Source organism: Raphanus sativus, chromosome 9 (genome assembly GCF_000801105.2).
Source record: "Raphanus sativus cultivar WK10039 chromosome 9, ASM80110v3, whole genome shotgun sequence".
Lineage (NCBI taxonomy): Eukaryota > Viridiplantae > Streptophyta > Magnoliopsida > Brassicales > Brassicaceae > Raphanus > Raphanus sativus.
The window spans coordinates 11,286,775-11,307,197 of record NC_079519.1 but is presented as its reverse complement, the minus strand read 5'-3'; the positions used below and the strand labels follow the sequence as shown (position 1 = coordinate 11,307,197).

Here is a 20,423-nt window from a genome sequence, read left to right as displayed (position 1 = left end):
ATGACTTAGCACACAAGGGACCATGAGCAAGAAATTAAGTTCATTCAGTTCATTCAAGGTTGTAGTTGGCTTAAGAGATTGAGTTTCAGGGGGAGTTTTCAAGGCACGAAGCTTACAAGGTTTTCAAAAGAGGCGCATGAACTAAACGAGACTAGACAGTGCTCTCTACAAGGCATTTTAAATCATTGCTCCCAATGCAAATGAATGCAACCTATATGCTCTAGACTCTCCTAAAAGTGCAGATGATGCAAACTAAATGATTTTTTTTTTTTTTTTCAATTTTTTTTTTTTTTTTTTTTTTTTTTTTGGCTTTTCTATGCAAATAAGTATGTGAAATGCAAGACTCAATGCAAGATCAACAAGGCAAACAAGGTTAAATACTTGGGACCTCCCCCAAACTTAAGTCACACAGTCTCTGTGTTGTTAAGCTGAGAGAGATACCGAAAAGAAATCCTAAAAAGCAAAGAAAAACTAGTATATACAAGGGAAGGTATGGAGATACCTGGCTAAGGATAGAATGAGGAACCATCCGTGTCCCAATTGTCTGCAGTGGCGATGGATGGGGACTCGTTGGAAGACTCACGAGCAGGTGGAGGGCGGTTTCTGCGCTGTCTACGCAGCTCAGAATCTGGAGAGCGTGCAGATGAAGCTGTGTTGTAGAAAGAGGGCCGAGGAAGAGTAGAAGGCCCAGCAGTTGACATCACATCATCCCTTTGGCAACCTGAACCTATAGTGGTACGTGCTAGTAGTGAAGTGACCTTCCTCATCTGTCTCTTGAGCACTTTGACTGACTCCTTCAGCTTGTGAATGGTCCTATCTTGCATCTTGTTCCACTTGAGCAGCTTAGCATTCTGAGAAAGAGCTTCGCGCAAACCTGCGCTCGTAGTGGCACCTCTATAAGGCTGGAAGCAGTGGCGGACGTAGAACCTTAATTAGTCGGGGGCACATCCATTGTATTCAATTTCAGGGTTCGTGACATTCCATGAGCTTTATAATAATTGCTTAAAGAAAACAAAAAATCAGTTGGGGGCACAGGACCCCGTAGGCTTCGCTGTGCGTCCGCCCCTGGCTGGAAGTGGTATCTGTCTGTTCCATATAATGGACCTGGCGTCGTTGGTCCCTCATCATCAGCATCACTGGGTCTAGCTGTCCCAGAGGACTCTGCTTGTTATCTCTTCTTCCTCTTGCGCGGGGCGTTGATGGCACCAAATTCAGGGTGGTCTCGTGGGACAAGATACCGAGGTTCTGGGTCGAACATGATGTGCTCAGGAAGTGAGGTAAATGCTTCATTAGGTAGGAGGAAGTAGGACTTAATGCTGGGGTCATAGGCAGAGTAGAACTGGTAAGCATATTGGACCCCTGCTGTTCCTCCCAGGAACTTGGTCTTCTTCAAGTACGGGAGATCGATGTACTGAGCCTCCTTCTTCACTGGTCCTAGCTTAGTCCCAACTGCTGCTAAGATAGGTGTGATGAGGTTTCCAATAAGTAGCTTTGGTGTGCCATCATCGTGCATCCAAGCCCAATACTTATAGTAGATGAATCTCTGCACGAGAACTCCTATCAGTCCCAAATCCTTGTATTGCTGCAGGGTTGTGGTCTGTAGTTTACCATGCCCATCCAGAGGAAGAAGTGCTAGTCCCAAGAGTTTCAATTCATCTTCATTTACTCCTCCAGGTTCTCTTCTGCAGTATAAGGTATGACTGAGTATCTTTGCGGCATATCTCACTCCTGGGCTTGTGATTTCATTGCACTTATCACTGCCAGGATCCCGTGCTCCTTCAGCAATCCAAGTCCAAACATCATTTGAGATCAAGGTGGATGAAGGTAAGCGTGATTTTGCACCATCCGACAGCCCAAAGATAGAACTGAGCTGCTTAAAACCCATCCTGTGGAGCTTCCCTTTGACCTTGAAAAAAATGTGTCCAAACCCCTCCTGCTCATCATACTCATCATGGAAGACTGCTAAAACTGAGGCCAAGAACTGATAGGAGACTTCCTCATGTACTGGATAAGCCATTCCAAGAAAGGATTCCATGCCCATGTTGCGTAGGAGGAGCCTTACGTCTTCAAGGATCCCGAGTGTTCGCAGAGCGGAGATATCTGGAAACCTCATTGAAGCTAGCGGGATCTTTTTGATGTGCGCTAGCAACTTAGTGTAGGGCGGAATGTTATCAACTCGTCTCTCTGGCTCTTCCTCTGCAACCACTGGAGCTTCTTCTTCAATTTCGGTCGTTGATTGAAGAGCTTCTTCTATCTCCCTTTCAGTATCAACCTCAGCTTCGTGCTCTTCTCTTGTTCTGTGTCGGCTCACACGGAGCTCTCTAGGAGGGTTCCTCCGGAACACGGAGGTGCGGGCTTCTCTTTCCGGTGGATCTTGAGAACTTGACGCTATTCCCTTTCCTTTAGTCTCCTTTGTTCCTTTCCCTTATCTCTCGTCATCGTGTTCTGCAAAACAAACACTTAGAAGTGTGTAAGTCACATGGAAATCAATCATCACACAAAACACTAAACTTTCTCAAAACACAATTGAACACGTTTTTTCACCAACCCAACTCATCAAACAAGCTAATTAGAACATGAACATCAGTTGCAAAGCAAGAAATCGAGCATGCAATTCAAAATTTCGAATTTTTTTTTTTTTTTTTTTTTAGATTGCAGCCGATTCACAATACCTCAGCTTGATTTGATGAAAATCGATTGGAGATGGTGAAAGAGGAGGGAAATTCGGGACCTCAGCAACAAAAATCAATGGATTTCGTTGAGAGATGAGAGAGTTGTGTTCTTGAGAGTGATGGAGAAGAGAGAGATCGTGAGAAGAGGGTGAAGTGAGGGGGAGAGATGAGTCGAGGGTTTTGAGGGGTAAACCTGTTTGGTTCAATTGAATTGAACCGGAAATCAGAGAAGAGACACTTACCTGGTACGCGCAGCGGTTTTATGGCGCGGGACAGAAGGCCGCTGGGACCTAAGAACCGCTGGGAGGGTTATCAAGCAGCGGGATGAGATACCGCTGCAGAAAGCCGCGCCAGATTACGCAATTTTGTGTGATAAATCACATTCTTAACGCAGCGGTTTCTTGTCACGCCATTAGGCCGCTGGTGCCGAAAAACCGCTGTGACACTGCACACACAGACCACGTCTCTTGATTCTCTCCAAACTTCCCAACTGTTTTGCAACCCCTAATAGAAAGAAACTAAACCCAAAAACAATCTAGAAAATCAAAGAAAATAAAATTATGTACAAGGATAGACATGAGATTTCCTCCCAAGTGAGCTTGTTTTAAGTCTCTAGCTTGACTTTACCTCCTTCGGGGTTAGGCCGGGGTGGGATCAGAAAGTGGAGTTGAGACTCCAACTTTCTTTGGTGATGTAGCCATGTAGAGCTTAACTCTTTGCCCGTTGACTGTGAAGTCTCTTCCATCAGTACCCCACAAAACAATAGCCCCATAAGGTCTAATCTCCTTGACCTTGAATGGACCGGACCACCTTGACTTAAGCTTTCCTGGAAACAACTTCAGCCTAGAGTTGTAAAGAAGAACTTGGTCTCCTTCCTTGAACTCTCTTTTCAGAATGCTCTTGTCATGGAAAGCCTTGGTCTTTTCCTTGTAGATCCTTGAATTCTCAAAAGCATCCATCCTTATCTCATCAAGTTCATGGAGCTGAAAAAGCCTCTTCTCCTTGGCACTCTTGATGTCAAAATTCAGCAACTTCACTGCCCATAGCGCCTTGTACTCAAGCTCCACTGGCAAATGACAAGATTTCCCATACACAAGGTTGAAAGGTGTGGTTCCCAAAGGTGTTTTGTAAGCTGTCCTATAAGCCCAAAGTGCATCATCAAGTTTAGTAGACCAATCCTTCCTTGTAATCCCCACAATCTTTTCCAAAATGGACTTGATCTCTCTGTTAGAAACCTCAACCTGGCCACTTGTCTGGGGATGGTAAGGAGTTGCTACCTTGTGCTTCACACCTTTCTTCTTGAGAAGGCCTTCAATCAGTTTGTTGATAAAGTGAGAGCCTCCATCACTGATCACAACCCTTGGGACTCCAAATCTTGGAAAGATGACACTCTTGAACATCTTGGTTACCACCTTGGCATCATTGGTGGGACTTGCTATGGCTTCCACCCATTTTGAAACATAATCAACAGCCACAAGGATGTATTTGTTGCCATGAGATGATGGGAATGGTCCCATGAAGTCAATACCCCACACGTCAAACACTTCAACTTCAAGGATAGGATTCTGAGGCATCTCATTCCTCTTGGTAATGTTTCCTCTTCTTTGGCATGAATCACACCTCAAAACAAAATCTTGTGTATCTTTGAACATATGTGGCCACCAGAATCCTGCTTGTAGCACTTTTGCAACAGTCTTGAAGGTGGCAAAGTGACCTCCATAAGATGATCCATGACAGTGTGTAAGGATCCCTTCAACTTCTTCATTGGCAACCACTCTTCTGTAGAGCTGATCCTTGCAGAGAATGTAGAGGTAAGGCTCGTCCCAATAGTATCTCTTCACATCCTTGAAGAACTTCTTCTTGGCATAGCCCACAAGATTCAAAGGTTCTTTTCCTGTGGCTAAGTAGTTCACCAAATCAGCATACCAAGGTTCCTTCTCTTCAGTAGCTTTAACCTCTTCAAGCTTTCTACCAGTCTCACAAGCTGCCATCACTGCTCCAATAGCCATGATCTGCTCTTCTGGAAGTCCCTCATCAATAGGAACGCCACATTCTATTTTCAGTCTAGACAAGTGATCAGCTACACCATTTTCAACTCCAGGCTTGTCTCTAATCTCCAAATCAAACTCTTGGAGCAAAAGGATCCATCTCAAAAGCCTCGGTTTTGCATCTTTCTTAGCCAAAAGGTGTCTCAAAGCTGCATGATCTGTGTATACAATGACTTTAGACCCCACCAAATAGCTCCTGAACTTCTCAAATGCAAATACAATGGCTAGCATCTCCTCCTCAGTTGTGGCATACTTCATCTGGGCATCATTTAAGGTTTGGCTCGCATAGTAGATCACATGAGTCTTGCCATCTTTCTTTTGGCCCAAGACAGCTCCCACAGCATAGTCACTAGCATCACACATGATCTCAAAGGGTAGACTCCAATCTGGTGGCTGGACAATGGGAGCATTTACAAGCTCATTCTTCAACCTCTTGAAAGCTTCTAGACATTCCTTACCAAAGAGAAAGATCTCTTCCTTGCATAACAGTCTAGTGAGTGGCCTGGCGATCTTGGAGAAGTCCTGAATGAACCTTCTGTAGAAACCAGCATGCCCCAAGAAGCTCCTGATGTCTTTCACTGTCTTCGGGGGAGCCAAACTGACCATCACATCAATCTTTGCTTTGTCTACCTCAATCCCCTTCTCTGATATCTTGTGTCCAAGAACAATCCCTTCCTTAACCATGAAGTGACACTTCTCCCAGTTGAGCACAAGGTTGGTGTCTTCACATCTCTGTAGGACCCTGCACAAATTAGACAAACAAGCAGAAAAGGAAGATCCGTAGACAGAGAAGTCATCCATAAACACCTCCACAACATCCTCAATGAGATCAGAGAAAATCGACATCATGCACCTTTGAAAGGTAGCTGGAGCATTGCACAGCCCAAATGGCATCCTTCGATAAGCAAAGGTACCATAGGGGCATGTGAATGTCGTTTTCTCTTGATCATTGGGATGTATGGGTATTTGGAAGAACCCTGAATACCCGTCAAGAAAACAATAGAAAGGATGATTTGCAAGTCTCTCAAGCATCTGATCAATAAATGGCAATGGAAAATGATCCTTTCTAGATGCAGAATTCAGTTTTCGGTAATCAATGCACATTCTATGTCCTGTGATGGTTCTTGTGGGAATTAATTCATCCTTATCATTTTTCACCACAGTGATCCCACCCTTCTTTGGAACCACATGCACAGGAGATACCCATTTAGAATCTGAAATAGGGTAAATCACACCAGCATCTAAAAGTTTAAGAATCTCCTTCTTTACAACATCCTTCAGGTTAGGATTTAACCTTCTTTGATGCTCGATAGAAGTCATTGATTCATCCTCAAGATGTATCCTATGCATGCACAAAGTGGGTGAGATCCCTTTGATATCATCAAGGGAGTAACCTATTGCTTTTCTAAATCTTTTAAGTGTTTTCAAAAGTTCAGCAAGCTCAGGTTCAGTAAGTTCACTACTCACAATGACAGGATAGGTCTCATTAGGGCCAAGGAATGCATACCTTACACCATGGGGGAGTGGTTTGAGCTCCACCTTGGGCGCCTTAAGCTCGCTCCAGTCATCTTGCTGGGTGTTCTCTTGTTGAGTCACTGAAGCTACTTGATGGACCACTTGTGGCAGCTCTTCGTACTGATCCTTACTCTCAAACCCCTTGTGTGAATCCAGCATCATCCCATAGGCAGTACTCTCCAGGTTCTCAATCACTTCAGCCTCTTTCTCCACTGTCAAAGCCAGCTGTAGAGGATCTTCTAGAGACAGCTCTTCAAGGAGTTCATCAGCCAGAGCATCCATCTCTTCAATGTAGAAGATTTGCCCATGCACAGTTGGTTTCTTCATAACCTCCTTGATGTCAAAGTGGAGAACATGCCTTTTACCCAAGTGGAGATCAATCTTGCCTTCTTTCACATTCACAATAGCTCCAGCTGTAGCTAAGAAAGGTCTCCCAAGGATTAAGGGATCTTGAGCTTCTTCACCCATCTCAAGTACCACAAAATCTGTAGGGATTTCACAGTTTCCGACCATAAGAGGGAGGTCTTCCAAGATGCCAACATGGTACTTCACTGAACGATCAGCCAACACCAATGAGAGTCTACACTTCTTGTACTGAGTGAAACCAAGCTTCTTTGCAACTGACAAAGGCATCAAGCTGACACTAGCTCCCAAATCGCAGAGACATCTCTCAAAAACCATAGGTCCAAGAGCACAAGGCAGTGTGAAGCATCCTGGGTCCTCTAGTTTCTTTGGAACATCAAGTCTCTGAATGATGGCATTACACTCATGAGTGAGGATCATCATACCTTGCATCTCCTTCTTCTTTGCAGCTACAGCATCTTTGAGGAACTTGCTGTATTGAGGAACCAGCATGAAAGCATCAATGATGGGCATTGTAATCTGAACTTCACTCATCTGCTTTTCAAACAAAGCTTTGTACTTCTCCAGCAGCTGCTTCTTGAACCTTCCAGGAAATGGAAGTTTGGGCTCATAAGGAGGGGGAACAAAAGGATTCTCAGTTGCTGGAGCAGCAGCTTGACCATCTTTCACTGTTTGCTTCTCTTCTCCCACCTTTCCTTTGCCTTTGGCTTCCACAATCTTCTCTAAGATCTCATCATTGATCTTCTCATCCACAATCACAACCTCATCATCAATGTTGATGGCTACCCCCCCACCTTGTTTCTCAGCATCCTTGGTGAGAGTTGGAGGAGGCAACTGCTTGCCACTCCTAAGGGTAACAGCCTTCATTGTTTCCTTGGGGTTTTGCTCAGGTTTTCCAGGTAGAGAACCCTGCTGGCGGTTTTGGTGAGTAGTCAAAGAAGCAAACTGGTTCTCCAAGGCCTTGAACTTGTTGTTAAGCTCATTGTAGCTACCATCAATCTTGTTGTGGAGATTCTTCAGCTCATATCCAACATGCTTTTCACTTCTAGTTTGAGACTCCAAGATTTGTTTCAGTAGAATATCTGTGATGCTGGCCTGAGGAGCAGAACTAGAAGGATGAGCTTGCTGCTGAGAAGATTGGTTTCCTTTGTTAGGAAAACCAGGAGGAGGATTCTGCTGAGGCTGAGAATTGCCTTGCTGGTTGTTCCTAGGCTGGTAACCATTCTGCTGGTTGTTTGGGTAAGATCGCTGTTGGTAATTGTTGTACTGAAAATTGGGCTCCTTCTTGTACCAACTACCATTGTTGTTGATGAAACATAGCTCTTCTTGACCTTCCAAACCTTCAACTTCATTAGCACCAGGAGGTGCCTCTTGGGCTGGGTTACCAACGAAGTTCAGCTGCTCTTGTGTAGCCTTATCAGCAATCAGAATGTCGATCTTATCCTGCAAAGCCTTTAACTCTTTCCTCGTCTGCTTATCATCAGTTCTGTCTCCTCTGTCATGGTCTCCACTGTAGACTGCGTCACTCTTCACCATGTTGTCAACAAGCTCCTCTGCATCTGCTTCAGTTCTCCCCAAGAAGAACCCATTACTTGCAGTATCCAATCTGGATCTGTACTTAGGAAGTGCACCTCTGTAGAAGGTGCTCAGCAAGCTCTCTTTGGAGAAACCATGGTGTGAACACTGAGCTTGGTAGCCCTTGAATCTCTCCCAAGCTTCACTGAAGCCTTCTAAGTTCTTCTGCTGGAAACTGGATATCTCGTTTCTTAGCTTAGCAGTTCTTGAAGTAGAGAAGAATTTCTCCAAGAATGCTCTCTTGCAGTCATCCCAGGTGGTGATGGAGTCGCTAGGTAGAGACTTCTCCCACTGACGTGCCTTATCTCCCAGAGAGAAAGGGAATAACTTGAGCTTGAAGGCATCCTCGGACACACCATTGGTCTTTGACAAACCACAGTAGCTGTCAAACTTGTCCAAGTGATCAAATGGGTCTTCTACAGCCAAGCCATGATACTTGTTGTTCTCGATCACGTTGAGGAGACCTGGTTTGACCTCAAAGTTGTTAGCCTCCACAGCTGGGGCTCTGATGCCAAGCCTATGACCATTGATGTTGGGACGGTCATAGGTACCAATCGGTCGAGCAGGTCGCGGAGGATGCTGAGGGTTAACCCCTTGACCGTTTGCAGGTGGATCCATATCGATGTCCTGCTGAGCTCTTCTCTGTCTTGATATACCCCTTTCAAGTGCTCTGATGTCAGGTACAAGTGGAACTAGGTCTGATGTGCCCTTGCTCCTCAAGTTCATACACCTGAAAGTAAAAGAGGGATGAAAATGTAGAATCAGTAAACAGAAAAAGAAAAATGACTTAGTCTCAAGCAAGTGACTAAATCTCAATGTTTAAATCAACTCGGAATTTGGCAACGGCGCCAATTTGATGCTAGGAGTTTCAAGGCTCCTAAAACAAATGTTGTAATATGAGTGAAATGTCGAACCAATTCCAAGGGATTCAAAGCACCAAGAATGCAAGTACTTCCTTAATCTAAGTGCAATCGATGATTTGATGATTTCTAAACCCTAAAATGCAATAACTAAACAATTAAAACAGTAAATCAAATGAACTTTCTTTTATGAGAAAGGAGAACTCATGGGTATAGGAATTTAGACCTTGGGTGATCAAGCTTCGAGCTAAGGATGGCAACCATCAATCAAACTAATCAACCTTAAGCTTAGACACAATCTTAAACAAACTCTATGTCTAGATGAATGCTCATTTGCTAACATATTTCAGACATCAAATGTCTTTGGCTGAATAATATAAAAGCTATCATTAACAAACAAGTCTATTGGCTTTCTTAACACCCTTAACAACAAATGTCTTTGGTAAGGTGTGTTAAGAGCTTAGGAGAGTTGACTCAGACATATCATCGAACACCTTGTGGGTGGGAGATGTCTAAAGATCAACTTTTGAGAGGCCAACTCAATAGATGCATTACGAATACTCTCCTAGGCAAAGAATAAGGTTTGATTAATACTAAAACATCCTAGAACTAACTTAATCACCCTAAATCTTCCTAACCCATGAATTCAATGGTGGATTACTCACTAAGGTTCATGATCACTCTTAAACCTATTTGAGGTTTCAGATTGATCATTAACAGAATAAGAAATCAATAAGATAAACAACAAGAACAATTGAATCAATGATCAAAAGAGATCAAGAACTTTCAATAGAATGATGTTTACCAAGTAACCAAAGATAATCTGCCTGGTGGCTACAAAGTGATAACTTAAACATAGGTTTAGAGTGTGTAAATCGTAGAGGGCAAAATAGTAATTTAACGTAAAACACCGTCCACAGCGGCTTTATGACAGGCCACTATGCCGCTGTGGGTAACAAGGCCGCTGGCTCTCGACGTGGAGCGGTATCCTGACTCATGGCCTCAAGGCCGCTGCGCCCAAAAGCCGCTGGGACACTTAGCCTCATTTTCTCCATGATTGTAACGTGGCGGCTTCAGGAACCGCTGCGGGAAACCGATTGAGCGTACGCAATTTTATTATCCAACACTTGGTTTCGCAGCGGCATAATGACACCGTGACGAAAGGCCGCTGTGGACGCAAAAGGCCGCTGCAACACTTGGTGAAATAAGCACACGAGTTGGAACATCACTGTTGCTTCTAAAACACCTCTCAAACCTACCATGATCACCATGTTGCATCTCCAACACCTGATAAGGACATGTGCAATGAAATGCATCCTAGATATGCCTAGATGATGTCTTTGATGATCAAAATGCATGAAAATATGAAGATAAAACAATGGAAATATGCAAGACATCAGTTCCGGATTTAGGATTCATGGTTTAGAGTTTAGGAGTTTATGTTTAGTGTTTTGTTGATGATTTTAAATATTTAAGATAAGAAGTTTATGCGAGAGAATTTGGTCAAACTCATGTTGAGTCTTAACTTCTTAAGACATAAAAATCACTAGATACTTGACATGGAGGCACCAAATTATCCTATATTTTTTGGACTTAATCTTGGTGTACCCCTAGAGTAAACCTTAAGGTTCACCAACCAATAGAAATCACTCATTTCACAATTGATATCTTTTAAAAAAGTAAACAAAATATTATCGAGTTATATTACATTTTGAAAATAAAAATATTAAATATAAAAATAATAATATATGCAAAAAAAGATTTTTTAAAAAAATTTAATTTCGTCAACAAAACACTAAACTCTAAACTCTAAATCCTAAACCCTTGGATAAATACTAAACCCTAAATTAAAAACATAAAACCATAATAGTATTTTTAAGATTTAATGTTTTAGTGTTTAGTGTTTTTGATTTAGAATTTAGGATTATCCAAGTGTTTATGATTTATCCAAGGGTTTAGGGTTTAGAATTTAGGGTTTAGGGTTTAGAGTTTAAAATTATCCAAGGGTTTAGGGTATACCCAAGGGTTTAGGATTTAGGGTTTAGAATTTAGGGTTTAGGGTTTAGAGTTTAAAATTATCCAAGGGTTTAGGGTATACCCAAGGGTTTAGGGTTTAGGATTTAGGGTTTAGGGTTTAGTGTTTTTTGACGATATTAAAAATAGTTTTCAAAAATTCATTTTTGTAACGGCTATTATTTTTATTTGTTTTTATTTTATTTATTTTAAAAACATAATATAACTTGACAATATTTTCTTTTCTTTTTTAAAAAATATTAATTATGAAATACTTGATTCCTATTGGTTGGGTGAACCTAAATGTTCACTCTAGGGGTGAACCTAAGGATAACTCTATTTTTTGGGGTGAAATAGCACTATAGCGGATATCTTTTTCAATAGATTATAAGCACGGCTCTACCTATGAATAATCAAGAACTTGGGATGATTGGAAATCTGCAGGTTGTACTCAATATGGGATTATATTGGTTCTAGCAAGTAGATATGATCCTTGAAAATTAAAGTTATTAGATCAGTTCATCGTGAAAGGTGTAGGGTTTGTCATTTTATTAACAAATTTGTCATTTCATTAACAATTTTTGTCATTTTATAAACATAAAAATTATAACGAATGCACTTTGCTGCCAGATCCCAATTTGTCATTTTATTTTTGGGAAAAAAATGTAGCATTTCGTGAGTGTTTCTATTTTTGGCAAAAACAAAAAGTGTGAGATCAATTTTGACCAAAAAAAATGTAAGATTCACGTAGGTTTCCAAATTTATTAAATTTACCCAACTATATTAAAATTAAATGTAGACAAATTTGTTTTCCTGCCATTTTGGCAAAAAATGAAGGATCTATGAAGGTTTCCAAGTTTATTAAATTTACTCAGATTTATGATAATTATCCATAAATTTACATAATTTTATGAATTATCATTTATTTGGGTAGATTTCATAAATATGAAAGTTTCTTTTATGAGTCAAAATGTATAATTTATTGGGTAACTTTCATAAATTTTAGAGTTTACATCGATTTTATATTAATTCGTATAGATTTATGTTGACTTTATATATGAAAAATATGTATTATATTAAAAGTAGTTGCTCATATATGATTTTTAAATATTAAATATGATCCAAAAGTTTAATGAATAAAGAATGTTTACGGGGTGCACAAAAGTTAGTTGTTAAAAAGTTAGTGGGAAAAAAATTATTTTTTATAGACAAAGTGGATTTTGGGTCCCACGAAATTACTTTTCCAGCTTGCCAAGTTTAATAGGCAAAAAGGTTAAAAATGTCATAAATTTATTCTCTCTCTACTAGGTTGTCCAATTGTTTAATATAAACTTAAGGTGATCCATTTTCCTAATTCAAACTTAAAAGTTGCCCATCCTCCTAATTGACCCTTTTTTTCTATTCACTCGGTTATTTGCAATCTTTAGTACTATTCCTCTTTTCTGTTAAAAGAAAAACTATAGAGTATGTGTCGAAACATAAGAAAAAGCGGAATAGAGTATCGTCTCCAAAATCTACATTCGTGATAAGGGAATATGATGTCATATTTCTTCTTTTGTTTTCGTTTTGTTTTCTTTCTTTCTTTTTTGTCGTGGGACTCTTTTTTTCTTCACTTTAGAATACTTAAATTAAAACATTTGAGATACAACATCAACGGGATGAAAAGATAACTCCAAAACAAAAGCTGACAAAAACAGATTTCCTCGGAGACTAAGCCTTAACATAAGGAAGCAAAACAACATAACATCACAAGCCAATAAGCAAAGTACAGCAATAGTTTAAATGATTTCCACCCGTAAACCATGCTTGACAAACTCCTTACGTCCTCTTGACATGTTACCAAAACTTGATAGGTAACTTTAACCTCCCATTACAAATAAGCATAACAAGTAAGACCATAAAGCCTATGCTTCAAAATCCAGCAAGAACAAGCCACCCAAGAGCTGGAACAGACGATCCTTCGGGTACAGTGATGTCAACGAACATGGACCACAAAGCGCTAAGAAGAAGCCATGCATGAAAGGAGACCTCAGTCTAGTCTCTAGAAAAGGCCAGGGAGCGAAACTAACCACACCGGACAAACCCACCTCAAGGGATAAAGATGGGGATGAACGAAACTAGCATGAGACGACGAGGACATAGATGAACAAGGAGCCCAGCTTCACAGGAGATATTAGTTTCGCTCCCTGGTCTGAATGGATATCCAAAAATAACTGAATATATATATTAAATCTTATTTTTCTACTTCATTTCTCTTATTTTATTAAAAATATTTATATTGATGTTGTACATGATTCAAGATCAGATAATATATATATACTTAAAAATAGAATTACATTAATTTGGTTGTTGTTTTGAAACAACTTTTATTAATGCATGAAACAAGAATTTGACATGCATTTTAAGTTAGTAACAAATCACTTTATCCGTATAAAATAAGAAAATCAGTTAAGTTATTAAATACAAGAAACTTGATAATGAAAATTTTGACTTTTTCAAGATCTATAAATTCGAACCTAACTTGAAATAATCAAATTCGGACTAAAAATGTCCGAATCTGATCCATAGTGTAGAAATTCACAAACGGGGTATGTACCCATATACTCAAATATCCAAAAATCTGATATAACCGATCCGAAGCCGACAAGTTCCGAACACCCACCCATAGATTTTTGTAGTAGTTATAGTTATAGGGGGTATCAGTGTCTATTGGCAAAAATAATTATACAGTGTGTAATTGTTCGTCTGTGTAGTTAGCCAATTATTAGTAAAACTTTGGTAGAGAGTCCAAATACTCAAGATATAATCCGATCATTTAAAATGCATGTCAACTTTTTGTTTCATGTATTAACAAAAGTTACATCCAAAGTTTAAAAACAATAACCAAATTAATATTTTTATTTTTAAAATGTTATCTCTAAATTTATTAATCATTCAATCTATAAAAAAATAGAAAAATCAGTTAAGTGAAATATATATTTTTAAATACAATAAACTTAAAAATTTGAAAATTTTATTTTTATTTCTTCTAAAATCTAAATATCTGAACCCGATCCGAAATAACCGAACCCGAACTAAAAATACCCGAACCCGACCCGAAGTACAGAAATACCAGAACGGATTCTATATCCCTATACCGAAATACTCGAAAATCCGAAATACCCTATCCGAATCCGAATGGATACCTGAACACCCATCCCTAGATTTTGTAGTAGTTATAGTTATAGGGGGTATCAGTGTCTATTGGCAAAAATAATTATACGGTGTGTAATTGTTCGTTTGTGTAGTTAGCCAATTATTAGTAAAACTTTGGTAAAGAGTCCAAATACTCAAGATATAAACCGATTAACAAACCAGATGTATTGCAAAATCATCTTTAATTAGACTTATATTATATAGGCTTGGGCTTCAAACATTTTGAATGGGCTTGCTCATTAAGGTCTGGAAAATATCAGTAACATTATTTTTTTGACTAAAATTGAATTAAAGTAAAAAGAATAAAAATAAAAATAAAATGAACCGGATACATTCATTCATACATATAAATCCTCTGATGTTACATCAACCCCAAATCGCGAAGATGGGAGACAAAGGAGAATTGTCTGCAACAATCAAGTGGCCGAAGATCAAAGCCAAACCCAATCTCAGTGTCTCTTATCTCAAGAATCTTGATCTCTTCACGGTAAATTATCTCATATGTACAAAGGATTAGCTGTTAACTTTGTTCGATTCAATCTAGGTTAAACCCATGAGGTATCAATTGCAGTTTATGTTGATGAACGATGACCAACCAACAATAGATCTTTAGTTCATGTAAAAATTTATAGATTCGTCCGAATCTTTGATGTTTGATGTTTAAAAGGTTCTGTAATATTAGTTTCTCGAGAGGCTTTTAAACATTTAGGTTGATGATGATTTCAGGTGGAGAACTGTCTCACTAGTGATGAGTCAAAGGGCTTTGTTAAAATCGCAGAGTCTCTAGGTTTCACTCACCAAGGAAGCCGAGGCCCTGCTTATGGTGAAGCTTTTAGAGATAACCATCGAATCTCTGTGAACGATCCTGTTCTTGCTGACACACTATGGCAATCCGGGCTTTCTAATTTGTTTACTGATATCAAGATTAGGAGGAGAGTTGCTGTTGGTTTGAATCCAAACATTCGATTTTACAGGTTTTGCACATTTATTATCACATAAACGTTTCTCGAAATTTTTATAGTTTCATTCTTTGGTTTCTTGGTGATGGTTAAGAATACGCATCCGTTTTTGATTTTCAGGTATAGTGCTGGTCAGCATTTTGGTCGTCACATTGATGAAAGTGTTGATCTTGAAGATGGGAAGCGGACCTATTACACATTGTTGATATATCTAAGCGGCAACAATAACGCAAAATCCAAATCCAAGAGCAGTTCTTCAAGCAAGACGAATGATTCTCCTTTAGCTGAGCCTTTAGTAGGTGGAGAAACTGTCTTTTATGGTTCAAGGAACAGTATCGTAGCTGAGGTAACTCTCAAATGGTTTTTTTTTTCTTTTTTTTGTTCAGTATAATCGTAAATAAAATTTAATCTATCGTCGCAGGTAGCTCCAGTGGAAGGTATGGCTCTGTTTCATATTCATGGAGACAAGTGTATGTTGCACGAAGGAAGAAATGTTTCCAAGGGAGTCAAGTATGTGTTCCGTTCTGATGTTGTTTTTGCATAACGAAACATTATTCAAATTCTATGTGTTTTGTGTTTCACAAATTTATTACTTTCATTCAACATTTCGAACCATCAATTAACTTTATGTTCACTGAAGCAGAACAACGTTACATATAAAGCAAACGATGCCACTCATAGCGAACTATAATACTATTAATACATTTTTATATGAATTGTAAATGCAATCAAACTTAATTGAAAATGAAAATTCTCAATTGCATATATTTTCTGTAACTTTTTTTTTTTAATTGAAGAAACGAGTGTTGACTCTCACTTCTCCTGTCTCCTTGACGCCAAAGTTCCCAAGTTTCACCATGGAAGTTGCAAACTCTCTGAAGAAGGCCTTTTGGTCTCGAGCATATGTCTCAACGATCCACTTAGTCCGGTAGTCTCCTAGAAGCGCCTGATCAGATCCAAACACACCTTTTCCTGATAGTATCTGCTTGTAGTAATCGTTATCGAAAACCGAGGTCGTAGAGTCCAAGAAAGTCCCTGCGTTCTTGCCTCGGATGTTAGATCTCGGGCATTTCTTTTTCAGACTTTGCGCAAATGCAAAGTTCATAGAAGGATCGATATCGTGGAACTTGCTGAAGTTATGAAGACGTGCCTCGAAAGAAGAACAATGAGAGAATCCTATCGTGTGGCCGCCGGAGAGTGTAACCATGTCTTTCACTGACAAGCCTCTTGCTGCAAAGCTTTGGATCAGTTGAGACACGTTGAATGTTGGTCCTGGGAGATTGATCGTCTCGGTTGCTCGTGACATTCTCCCATCTTTTCGCCCTTTCAGTACGCTCCAGTAAGGACCACCGGACTATGAAATGAAAAAAAAAATATTGCATATAGGTCTTAAGAGGTGGTGACAAATACCATAAAATGATCACTATATCACGAAGACTCACCAGGGTGACCACATCTCTAGCTGCAATGGCGATCACGTCCGCACAAGAAACAGTACGAGGACAAACCTCTTCAAGCTTTGTCTTGGCATTATCTATCACGTAAAATGATCGTACCGAAATGTTTGGTGGGCCGTCCTTCTCAGCTTGGTTTGACTTGGTCGAATCTAGTAGAATAGACGCATCACACCCCTACAACAACCCAACCAAATAATTTTCAAATGATCTTTTCAACTTCTTCATGTCTAGTCAAATTAAATTTATCAACCATCAAAGAAAGACGATGCATACTCTGATGAAGCAGTCGTGGAAGAACATTCTGAGTAGACGAGCAGGCACTTTGGGATCATGCAAGATAGCCTTCTTAACAGTTTCAAGTATGATTTTCTCGGCAGCAGGGCATGATCGGTCATAGTAATGAGCATCAAGAGCAGCTTCTGAGGGCTTAACTATCACAAATACTGTAAAAATCATCGCCAAAACGAGTTTCTTGGAGAATGCCATTTTAAGTTTTGTGTGTTTAAGCCTCAAGAAGTTCCCTTTGTTCTTAGAGTCGTTTGAGGATTTGATGAGAAAGAAGATGCTAGGCTATAATTGGCTTATATAATGTTTAACTCTCTAGAAAATGTGTGTGTAAAAATATGCTTTAAAGTTACTCTAATTATTTGGAACAAACATGCATATATTCCGGTGTTTAATTTTTCTCTCTTTTAAAAATTGTACTTTGAGTCTAAGCATGCACTTTGTTTATAATATGTGAAGCTGAGCTGGACAGAATATATACTGTTTTTTTTTCTTTTTTTTGGTAAACAATAAAAATGTGTATTTATTTGATATCATTATTGTAAAGAACAGTTTATATTTTCTATTATATTATTCGATGGTCTTGACATTTTAACTATTTGTTAAGTAAAGTATTAATTAAGTTTATTTGTCATTAATATTAAACTACATTTATGTTAAACGAATTTATGGCAAAGTGCATAACTAACCACAAGTTAACTTCAATTAAAATGTACAAAATATAACTAAATTCAGTTAGAATCCAATTTTAATATATTACTAGATTTTTATCTGTGCTTTAAAATCGTGAAATGATTTGAACTTTTTTTACTTTAATGAAAATGATTTTTTTAGTTTTTTTTTTAATATATTGTGGATTTTTTTTGTAAGAACACGTTTAGTTTGTTATGACAAAAACAATTGTGTATTTAAAGAATAAATAAGTTCAATTTATTAATTTATGACTTGTTATAATATTTGGTTGGTAAAATCAAATAAAACTATTTTTGAACGATAAAATCTCTATCTCACATTGGTTTTAGGTTTTTTTTCATGTTTTAATATCTGAAAGTTATCTGTTCGTTTAACACACATCATTTTTTTGACAAATTAACTCACATCGTAATGGTTTTCTTTAACTCATTTCGCATTACTCTAAATATTTTATACGTTTGAGAAAACATCTACACTCGAATGAAGCCAATTGTATCCTAACCGACCACATAATCAAATAGAATAACTTTTCGTATTTGTTTCTGTCAAGTTAAATAAATGTAGATCTAATTCTAATATTTAATTTTAAAACGTCATTTTACAATTAAAGTTTGATTAATCGTAATTTAAATATTTTATTTTATAATGCACTTTATAGAAAATTAAGTTTATTTGAAAAAACGTAAACGTGTAACCTTGTGTTGTTTGTTTGCATATTACTTAAATCTATTCTATTAAAACAGAAGTACACTTTAAAAATACCCCTTAGTTTTTAGTATTATTTACAATGATATGCCACTGAACATTTAATTAATCTTTCTATATTAATGCTTGTCTTTTTCAGTTATTTAATGTGTGTTTCCTAAAAATTCTTTGTCTTTTTTGTTTAATTAATTTATTTCCAAAATAAAATTATATTTAATGTGTGTTACCTTTTATGATTTTTTATCTTTTTCTGTTTAATTAATACATTTCTAAAATCGAATTTGAAATAAAAAAATTTGGCAACAATAACTAATAAACCTAACTTATATTGTTCATTGTTTTTTTCCTATTTTCTTATATATATATATGTGTGTGTGTTTGAAAATAATTAATAAACATAGCTTTAAATATTTAATGAAAAATATTATTTTTTAAATATGTAATTATAATTTTATTATTTATTAGTAATAAATAAAAATAAAAGTCACATTACAATAATCATTTATATAATATATAAATATATTATGTCACATATATTTTTCATATAAATAATACCACAATGTAAGTTCAGTATGATAAATGTTGAAAATATAAAATATATAACACCATATATTTTATACAATATATACAACAATTTTATCATACATTATCATAAATTTTGATCCATAAAAAAATATATTTGTACGAATATATTGGATCATATTCTAAAAGTATGGATTATACAATTGATGGGTTGTAAAACAAAATAAAACTACTCAATATAAATTATAAATTATTATGTTTCAAAATGTCATATAAACAATAATCGGATAAATTTTTAAAAACATATATTATCACTTATACAGATAAATACTTATTACAAATTTAGATCACATTCCTAGCTTTTTCCAACTAATTAAAATTTTCAAAAAAAATCTATATTTTTTTGGAAACTTTTCTAACGTGATTTAAAATATTTTCACAGTGCATACACCTTCTCTATTTTGAAAACTATTGATACAACTATAAAAATTGAATATTCTATGGAAAAATTGTCTATAATATTTTTATTTTCTTACAAATGTTATAACTAATGTATCAATTTTTTAATACCATACTAACTCATATTTGTATATGTTTTTTACTTTTAATTCAGAAATTTATTTTCTAGATATTTATAGATAAATCTAATTATTTAATGTTTGATTTGTTTATATGATGTCCAATAAATATTGGTCATATAATTTACTGTAGAACGTAAAAAAATTATTCGATGTAATTAAGGATATTGTTATTTTTTAAATATATTATATTAGTACACACATTACAAACCATGTATAATATTTAATATAAACAAAGAAAAAAATGAAAATTGATATCCGCTCGGTCGAGCGGGTCAAAATCTAGTTTAGCTTTAAATAAAAATAATTAGTATTGATTTATTTTATTTTATCTCTATTTGTTTGGTATTATAATTACACTTATAGAATATATAAATACATTAACATATTTTTAATTTTTCCTTTTATATAATTAAAATTTAATAAATATTAACTTATAATAATATTTTGAAATTGTTAAAAATATTTAATAAGATTCTGTGACAAAATAAAAAAATTATAATCAAAATTTAAAAGATATGAAATATTTTATGATTTGGTTAATTATATAAATGAACTTTAAAAAAATTTCAATGGCATTTTTTGTACTATATCACATGTTGCAATGTTGAATCCATAGAGTACTTATGTTTAATAGAGTAGATTTCTATTTTGATATAAGATTGCATTATAATTGACGTAACACAAAATTAAAAAGAAAATACATTTTTAAGAGAAAAAAGAGGGAACTGAAAAACTAGGAAAAAAATTAGTAAATGTTTTTGTTCTTATCATTTTAAATAAACTCTTATAACCCAAGTAACATATGTCTTTGCTGAATTTATTTAAACACATATAATTAAAATATTGATAATGTTATTATCTATATATAGTTTATTATTCCCTCTTTCATTTTACATTGACGTTGGTGACATTCCCATATATTGATTTACATCGACAATGTTGTTTTTAACAATATCGTTGAGAAGAAAAAACAAGTCTGT

The 20,423-nt window shown here is 36.7% G+C and overlaps 2 protein-coding genes and 1 non-coding gene across 3 annotated transcripts; 2 read left to right on the top strand and 1 right to left on the bottom strand.

The window, feature by feature from the left end:
* Positions 1-8,264: 8,264 nt before the first annotated feature.
* On the top strand, positions 8,265-8,371 carry LOC130500450 (small nucleolar RNA R71). The gene has a single exon (XR_008939075.1). It is a non-coding gene; the product is annotated as a small nucleolar RNA R71 (small nucleolar RNA).
* Positions 8,372-14,570: 6,199 nt separating this feature from the next.
* LOC108823312 (uncharacterized) lies at positions 14,571-15,839 on the top strand. Its single transcript, XM_018596486.2, has 4 exons — positions 14,571-14,728; positions 14,968-15,215; positions 15,321-15,546; positions 15,622-15,839. The coding sequence occupies exons 1-4, from the start codon at positions 14,600-14,602 to the stop codon at positions 15,742-15,744; spliced, it is 726 nt and encodes a 241-aa protein (XP_018451988.1). The 5' UTR covers positions 14,571-14,599; the 3' UTR covers positions 15,745-15,839.
* Positions 15,770-17,216, bottom strand: LOC108823311 (peroxidase 66). The gene is made up of 3 exons (XM_018596485.2): positions 16,931-17,216; positions 16,643-16,831; positions 15,770-16,554 (listed from the first exon to the last, which is right to left on the bottom strand). Exons 1-3 carry the CDS (start codon positions 17,141-17,143, stop codon positions 15,988-15,990), a joined length of 969 nt encoding a protein of 322 aa, XP_018451987.1. The 5' UTR covers positions 17,144-17,216; the 3' UTR covers positions 15,770-15,987.
* Between the last annotated feature and the right edge of the window lie 3,207 nt (positions 17,217-20,423).